This window comes from Poecilia reticulata, chromosome 1 (genome assembly GCF_904066995.2).
Source record: "Poecilia reticulata chromosome 1, P_reticulata-male-v2, whole genome shotgun sequence".
Classification (NCBI taxonomy): Eukaryota; Metazoa; Chordata; class Actinopteri; order Cyprinodontiformes; family Poeciliidae; genus Poecilia; species Poecilia reticulata.
The window spans coordinates 3162090-3171541 of NC_088830.1; the positions used below are offsets into that span (position 1 = coordinate 3162090).

Sequence of the window (9452 nt, forward strand, 5' to 3'; positions counted from 1 at the left end):
TCCTGTCTAAAAATTCCTGCAGTGGATGGTATTCCACTCAACTGTTTCAGTCAGGTGCAATCTTCAGAAGTTTACCAAAGGACCTGAAACAACGGGGGCTTTTTCCACACTGGATTTCATTCTTTTTTTTCTCTTTTTGTCTTTGGATGTGTGTACAAGCCCATGAGCTAGTGCAACATGCTGGAACAGGACAGCGTTGCTGCCCAACTAATAAAAATATGCTGCTGCAGATTCCAAATTCCACCACCTGTCTGTCTTTGCCCGACCCAAACGTTTTTCAAAAACAGAGAAGTGCTCCTAAGATATGTACATGCAGCTAGCTGTCGAAAGAATAACCACTTGTGTCAGGAGCTAATGCTGCTCTGTCCACAAGATGGAAAGTTCAGAGACCATTACAACAACCTTTATAAGCTATTAGGATAAGTTCAGAGCCATCACCATGCTTGATTTTTGCAAACATTTGTAGTCATCTTGATTTGGTTTGTTCCACAATTTTCTAAAAAGAGTTTGTGATAAATGCTGCCAATTGAATGTTTTTAGTAACAAGTGAAAAGTAGATTTCACTATAGCTGTAATATGGATTGTGTTTTGTGCCATTATGCAGAAAGAAGTGGTTTCACATTTGGAGATACCTGGCTTATTAGCCAGGTGTCTTGTCATTACAAGATCAACAATAAAGATACTGTTAATGTGCTGAATAATGACTATTAATATTTCATGTTCTTGGATCAGAGTGGTTTAGTTTCAGGTGTGCACTGCAGTCATTGACTGAAGGAAACATAGATTCCAGGCATTTTTCCAGCTCCTTTTCTCCTGCTGTAAGTGCTGTGCCAGCCATAATCAAGAAGGGGGTGTGCGTGCGTGTTTGCGTGTGTGTGCGTGTGCGTGCGTGCGTGTGTGTGTGTGTGTGTGTGTGCGTGTGTGTGTGTGTGTGGGTGTGTGTGTGTGTGTGTGCACGCGTACATTTGGGAGGGGGGCGAGGTGTGCTTTTTTTCATTTATGTAGTTTATAATTTCTGTATGCATTTTGTATTTGGAGGTTATCTCAGTCTAAAGTAAAAGCATGATGGATGGCTGTGTGTGTAATAGCAGAACAAGGTCTGCTGATTCATTGAAGAATTACCACGGTTTATTTCTCTATGAAAAAATCTGTAACATAAGTTTAGAAAGACCTGTTCCTGGAATGAGCAGACTGCCCACTAGATGGCGGCAAATCTAAGGCGTTGCTATCAACACATGTCTAACTTTCCCCCCCTTTTTTTAAGCACCATCCCCGTATTTCACCAATAAACACATTTGCCACACTGTCTGTTATGGAGGGACATCCCCTTAGGTAATCCTAGGATTGTTGTAGATTTTCACCCTGTCCATGTGACTCCCTCTCTGTGTGTTTTATCCTCTTACTGCAGCTCTTCGTCTCACTTCAGATTAGCATTGACTCTGCACTGGTGTCTGTCTTCTGGTCTACAAAAAGAGCAGGACCTTGCAGCTGAATTATGGCGAGTCCTGAACAGAAAGTGGTCCTGATCACTGGTTGCTCCTCTGGGATTGGCCTTAGGATGGCTGTGATGCTGGCCAAGGATGAGAAAAAACGTTATCACGGTAAGTATATGGATTGATGAGATCATTGGCAATTTAAATTATATTGCTGTAGCATTTAAATATGTTATAGTTTCAAAGTATTCAAGAAAAGTAACAGATTATTGCAGGAACAGGAAAGAAATAGGATTAATTGAACCTTCACTCAGCTATCCTCTTATTTCTCCACAGCACATAATGCTGGCCACCACGGTGTTAATAGTAGCAGTTCTGTTTAATAAACTTTCTGTTTCTGTTAAATCAGAGCAAAAAACCAGAAACAAACAAACAAAAACAGCAAAATCTCAATTATCACTACATGAACAATAAAAGCCAAGCTCTGATTGGACAACATCACCATTCCACAAAGTCAGAGTGAGATTAGTACAAGCTCATAACTGAGCAAATGTAAACATCAATGAAGCTACAACCCATGTCTTCATGTAATAGTCTGACACGTTTACTGTGTTATTAGAGATGTGATGACCTGAACTGTTGCAAACTAAAGTATGTGTCAAGTATGTTTTTAGCAGTGTTACATTTATTTAACTTATTTAACAGCAGTTTTAACTGGATTGCATCTCATGCACAGCAACATTTAATGTCTACAATTAAGGTGTAAATGAAGTTAACGTTGAAACACATGCGACAATTGCTAGCATTTTTTAGAAAACATGCTTCTTGCTAAAAATAAATGACTGGATATTAATTGTATTCCTTGTGGCCACTTAATTCCACTATAACTACCTTCCTGTGAGATTAAAATCCACAGACAGTCTGGGATTTCTCCCCTTCACTCGGATTGTCTGTGGTCGCTTTTTGACTGGGAAAAATCAGTGAACAGAAGGAGAAGTTGTGAACAATAATGTCAATTTTCTGCACCGTTTTAGAATTATAGTGCGCTATAATTAGCTTTAGGGATGGCAGCAGAGGAGGTGAACAAAGCCGCTGAGTCTTTGTTGACCACACTTCCAAATATTGAATTAACATTAACAGCCGCCTCATTCGGCTCTGAGCTTCTCTCTTCACAGTGGAAGTTGGTTGTTTACAGTGCAGGTAATTTCTGGTAAACTTTATAGCATCAAACTTGCACATGACACACGTCAGAGGAAAAGTTTTAAACTTCAACAGAGTTCATGTCAACCAGCCTGGTAAAAACCAGCCCTTTGTACTAAACTTTGCTTCGTACAGAAGGTCTGGGTTCTCTGCTGTTGAGAAACAATTGCTTCCTGGAGGCGTGAAATTTGTTGAGGTTTTACATTTTACCCAGTGCCTCACATTTGCCTGTGATTTATATAATGCATCTGTTCAATGCTAAGAAGTTTACCGGAAGTTGCCTGAACTGTACAGGATACACGACATAATAGGTGGAAAGTTATTAGCAATGATTTCTCAAAGTATCAGTTTTTACATCCTGGTATTTTAACAGGCATTTATATTCTTTCAAGGGTCACTGTGAAGAGTACCAATCAGTCAAATGAGCCAAGCAGAACCTTGCAGACCCAGACTGAACAGAAGCTGCCTAGTTTAAATATGTACTCAGTTCAAATCCACCAGAACTATTAGTTCATCAATAGTTATGTATGTGTCCCCATAATAGATTAGAGCTCGGAAGGACATCATAAGTCATGATTCAAATTCATATAAAACTATTTCACAAAGCTATTAAGCAGTTCTTAAGCTCGTTTTTAAAGTAACCAAAACCACAACACTTCAAGTATTCTGTATAGATCCTCTTTTCTCTGCCATTTTTCACTCTGTAATGTTCTTAGTCCACTGTCATAAAATTTTAATAAAAACTAAAATAGAAAATTTGAATCAAAATTCATATTTACTGCAAACTGTTTATTAAATATTTCAATTACTATAAAATTAGAAGTTATTTTATTTATTAAAATGAGCGAAAAATATAATTCTGTAAATGTGTGATGAACCGAGTTGAAAACAGGAGGAGTCATTGAAATTATTAGAAAAATAGTTTTTTATTATTATTATTATTTTAACCCCAAAGTATTAAATGACAAAGAAAGATCAGAGCTCATAAAAGAGGTCAAAGACACAAAACTGAACTCAGGCAAAGAAATGCAAACAAACATAACTGACCTAACAAAGAAATGATGCACAGGGCATATATACTGGCAGATCAGATCAATTAAGACACAATAGGGCTAACTAAACAGAATAGTATTATTAACAAATAACAATACAGCTAAGTTTGGCTAAACTAAACACCCAAAAATGAAAATCCAAAACTATTAAACTCTGAATACAAACATTTACTTAAATACAAAAACTTGTCTAAACAAATAAAATACAAATTCCCCCTGCCAGCAGGAACCAGTGGTGCAGTCCGCTCAGCATTTAAGCCTGCTGAGTGCTGGCTCCTTATTTTATCTGGCAACTCCATGGCAGGTAACTGGCAAGAAAACAAAAAGTTAATCTTAGGCAAAAGAAATTAACTTTAAGTTGATTTAAATACACATATTAACTAATTGTGCGTGCTAACAAATAGAACAAATGTATCCAAATCAACTAAAAAATGTTTTATTGAAACTAAAGTGTTCTGTGTTTGTGAAAAAGGTTGTGCAAAAGAAGAGTTACCAATTTAGGAATATTTTAATAAAGCTCATAGTTTATCTAAATCTGAATAAGTGACCAGCGTAGGAAAAAGCTCCCTGTTCGCTACTCCTCTCTGCCATCATTGCCTTGGTTCTAAAATAGTCTTTAGACTCTCACCTCTGGCAAAACCCCTGCTTTAACTAATTATTCCTTGGCTTGTAGAGTTTGATTCTGGATCACAGGCTGAATGTGTCTATACCACCAGTACATAACAACTAATACCTCTGTGTAATGTGGCTGCCTGAACAGAGCTGCTTAGTCACACAGGAGCTTAAGATTTATTTTTACTATACTTGCTATGTTTAGCAGCAGTGATGTTCTATACCGTATTTGCACAACCATACACACGATCTGAAATGATCGGAGGCTGTTGGTGAGGTGTGTGTTTTGGGGTTAGGAGTGGATTAGGGAGAAGTGAGAGATGTGTGTGAAAGTTGTTGTGGTGAATACTACAGCAGCACTCGGAGTGCTAAGAAACCATTTCATTTGTTGACCAATACGTTTTGGCTGAATGACCCTGATGAGGAAACCAAAATGCATTGGTCTATGAATAAAGTTGTTTCTTAGTTCTGAAATCTTCACCTCTGCATTTTTTTTACTCTCCATACATCATGGGAGTCAGTGAAGTTGTGCCAGAAACATTTTGGATTTTTGTCTAACCTATTTCCAAACATGGACAATAAGTATATCATATAACAAGTCAAGTATGTTGTTAATAAAAATGGCTGACTCTGGCCTGTTATGTGCTGTGTATTGTCCCTTTTGAAATAAATGAACAACAACAAAAGCATGTTCTGGAGAACATACTATGTAGATTCATTTCACAGAGACGTTGACAGAGAATTTTTTTGCAAATATTATGAACACTGCAAAAACCTCTACAATAAACACATCCAGTCTAGCAGCCCACAGAGCAGGAAGCGCACATTAATTGTCATGGTAACCCACAGCTGTCCTGGTTCTTTAATATACAACAATCTGAGATGTAAACAATTTACTACAATCATATTCAATAAATGAGAATGAAGCTTGTTTGTCAGATTAAAAGCAGGTAATATACACTACTCAAAAAAATAAAGGGAACAACACTAAAGTGTTCCCTTTATTTTTTTGAGCAGTATATTATATTATACTAATATAATACAATATATTAACAACAAATTTTATTTTTCAATAAGCCTGGATTTCTGCATTACAGATGATTTTTTTAGTCTGGTGTAATATTTCTAATCTTAAGTTGTTTTTAATATCTACAAGTCGAAAATCATCATGATTAACAGATAGACTTTTTTTTGCCACCGATAAATATTCAATAAACCCACCGACTTATGGATGAACTTAGTTTGACACTGAATGTCTAACCTCAGTTACTGAACCTGGGCAAGCTGCCGACTCATCATTTATTTAAAGCCGTACCCTGAAGGTGTTGTGCTGTTAAAACCTGTCCCAAACACAAATGTCTGCAGACAAAAAGGATGAATGAATCAAGGATCGTACATAGAAACATTACCCCTATGGCATTTATAGAAGCTTCTCAAAAAAAAGACTTTATTTCATAGCAGCTTGATCTTGAAAACTATAGGCCTATAAGAACATGTTTTCCCCCGTTTTCAGTAATAGCCACAATGCGTGACCTGAAACGAAAGGATAAGCTGGTAGAGGCTGCTGGAGATGCATATGGAAAAACTCTTTCTCTTGCTGTGCTGGATGTCTGCAGTGATGAATCTGTCAAACAATGCATAAACGGCATCAAAGATCGACATGTAGACGTCCTTAGTAAGTCAAATATGAGACATTTTTATCATTAAAATGTCTAAAATATGTGTTAATCATACAGTTGGACTCTCTTTATCTTCTGGTTTCCCTCATCCTTAACAGTCAACAATGCAGGTATTGGCCTGGTGGGTCCAGTAGAAAGCATTCCTATTGAAGAGATGAAGAAAGTATTTGAGACTAATTTCTTTGGAGTCATCAGGATGATCAAGGAAGTGATGCCGGACATGAAGCAGAGAAGAGGAGGACACATCATTGTAGTTAGCAGTGTGATGGGACTACAAGGTAAGTAGAGATGCTAAGCCCTGCAGAAAACAAATACCGGCTTTACTTTAAATGGGTTTTGGACAATGGACAAAGAGAAACATCAACAGACTAAGAGGCTAATATTATCCATTAAGTGAAATCATATCTGTTTTTCTTCAGGTATTGTGTTTAATGACGTCTACGCTGCTTCTAAGTTTGCCATGGAGGGCTTTTGTGAGAGTTTGGCTGTGCAGCTTTTGAAGTTTAACGTCATGTAAGTATCACTGAAGGGATTTACTGTTTAATAGGGATTTACTGTTCTGTACCCACTGTAGATTTACTGTTTAATAAGCTATGATTAAAATTCACTTATGACTATGCCTTTGGGGTCTCTTGCAAGAATCCTCTCTTAACATACATACAGTAATAGTGTATTTGCTGTTTGATGGCCAGTGAAGCATCTTACATGTTGTTTCTACACATCACAGTTTTAAAGCAACTTAGTATAAGTACACATTTTATATCCACATCTTTATTGAAAGTTGTCAATATAGTTTAATTTCTGTTTCTTTGCGATGTCTGCTGATTAGCTGCTTTAAATGGGGTCCAGACCAGAACAAAATCTTGGGGAATGGATGTCTAGAAAGGATACATCTGGTTCCGCTGTTGGAGAGTTTGGATGGATCGGCTGGAGGGATCCGGGATGAATCCAATGCAGATGAGAGAATCTGAGGTCCTGTCACACAGAGAGTGTGTTGTGATCTCTTTACATTCTGACCCTTGTCTACATGGTCAGGAGAATCAGATAATTAGTGGAAGCAAAGATCCATTGTTTCTCCTCTTTGAACAAAACAGACCAAGAGCTCAAAGGAAGGACTACCTTCTCCTGTTCTGACTTGGATAAACCATGGATTCCGTAGAAGGAGTGAAGTGCTGGGAGAGGAATTTCTGGGTTTCTCTCCTGGACCTGTTGCTACCACAGCAGACACACTGGTGGACAGATGGACCAGAAAGACTGATGGACAGATTATATATTTGCTACTGTTTTACACTTGCATGTAACATTCAAAATGGAAATCATTGCTCAAAAGTTTCATAACTTATCAGTATTTAATAACATACAATGTTGAGAATTTTAGTTTTTAAGTGAATATACTGTATTAATAATAGCATAATTGTTTCCATGGTTGAAATCTCCTCCTTCTCTTACTATACCTGATTTATCACAGCCTGTCGCTGATTGAGCCAGGACCGGTGCACACAGAATTTGAAGCAAAGATGATTCAGGATGTGAAACAGAAGGAGTATCCTGGAGCCGATCCCGAAACTGTGCATTACTTCAAGAACATCTATCTTCCTTCTTCTGTGGACATTTTTGAGACATTTGGACAAACACCTGATGACATTGCTAAAGTAAAATTATTGTATCTTTACATTTCACTCTTTAACAGCACCACTCTGTTCGAACATTTAAATGTAAATATATTTTCTTTTTTACAGTGCACCAAGAAAGTGATCGAAGCAAGTCGACCCCGTTTCCGTAATCTGACCAACCCGCTGTACACGCCGATAGTAGCACTGAAGTACGCCGATGAAACTGGAGGGCTGTCTGTTCATGCTTTCTACCACATGCTCTTTAACATGGGGCCTCTGATGCATGTCAGTCTGACTGCCATGAAGTATCTAACCTGTGGATGTCTGAGGAGAAGGACAATTTCACCAAACTAAAAACCAATGTGATTTGCTAAGTACTTTCTCATGAATACAACCAATTTTAACCACTTCACAGACCAAGATCATGCTTACTGTAGCAGATGGTTTCACAATATTAACCTGTGTATAATATTTTATGTGTGCTTAGAGACAGGATTGGGGCTAAGTCCGACAAAATTAGTCATTATCTTGAGTGCCAAATTAATACGGCTTGGTAAAATGTCTTTAAAAAACAAACAAACCCCCACAAAGAAACAGAATAAATGAAGCAACCAGAAAAATGTGACTAATGAAGACATTTGAAATATATGTGGCAAATGCTGCAACATTCACAAAAGACATTTATAAACACTATAGCATTATAGATTTCAAGAAAGAAGTTAATTATGACAAGTTTTATGAAATGAAAAACAGATATCAGCAGGGATTATGAACAAAAAGGGAAACAAACCGCTGCAGCTGTTTACTATCTGAGATGGTAAACAAGAAAGATTAATAGTTCTGCAGGGTTAAACGAGGGAATATATGGGAGTATAGAATAGGAAGTTTTTAATCTGGGTTTTTTAAGTTTTTAATCTGTTTTCTGCAAAAAGTTTTGCAAACATTTAGATTCTGACCAGGATTGTTGTTATGTTGGTATTTAATGGCTCCAATACTTTCCGTACCCACTGTAGGCAGCCCAGCCTTAGTCATCATGACTGTAGCAGTTTATATTTGCTGAAACAATATACAATGTAAAACAAGACAACAATTGACATTTTAACAAGATAGTTAAAATTAAATATCTTTTAGATAGCTATATCAGTAGCTATTATTACTAAAGGTGTTTCAAACTTTGTGTATTTTTGTTTTTCACATTTTTACACATAAATGTGAATATGTATATATAATTTTGACCCTGTGTGATACAAAGAATACTCCTAATAAACTGAAACTTGTGCACCTGATTCTTGATTTTTAACAAATATTTGAGGTTGCATGTTGTGTTCGACACTCCAAAATGAAAATGTCAAATTAATCAATATAAACAAAAGGACTATGGCATTGGACAGATGTAACCATGAGACGGAACGACAGACAGTTAAAGTTGCAGCACAAATGGTGTGCAAGTCAGACTCTGTTCCAAAGGTTTGATGTATGTCACGCTGTGAGAACGCTACGTTGAGGCATTAGAAGCAAAAGGTTCTGCAGTTTCATAGGGGGTCGCTAGAGGGAGCTGTAGCTCCTACTAGAAAAGTCGTAGCACCACCAAGAAAATATCAGATTATTTTCTTTTTCATCGCAGTTAATATTTTTATTATGTGTTTGTTGTGGCATTTTTCTTGCAAATCACAACTAAAAAAAAAAAACAGTGATTGTTGTTGAGTCAAAAAAATATCATCTCACAAGAGGAAATGAACTTATAAGCCTATTTCCCTTTTTTATTATTTGTATTGTTTGTATTTGTATTGTGATTTAGTTAAGCATGCATAGAGGGGCGTAAGGTGTAGTGCGCATGTTGGCAACTGGCTTACGTCTTACGCA

At 37.0% G+C, this 9452-nt stretch overlaps 1 protein-coding gene across 1 annotated transcript; it reads left to right on the forward strand.

Moving 5' to 3' along the window:
- Positions 1-1401: 1401 nt before the first annotated feature.
- Positions 1402-8875, forward strand: LOC103462061 (retinol dehydrogenase 8-like). The gene is made up of 6 exons (XM_008404570.2): positions 1402-1601; positions 5811-5972; positions 6075-6254; positions 6396-6489; positions 7445-7628; positions 7716-8875. The coding sequence occupies exons 1-6, from the start codon at positions 1496-1498 to the stop codon at positions 7941-7943; spliced, it is 954 nt and encodes a 317-aa protein (XP_008402792.1). The 5' UTR covers positions 1402-1495; the 3' UTR covers positions 7944-8875.
- Positions 8876-9452: the final 577 nt, after the last annotated feature.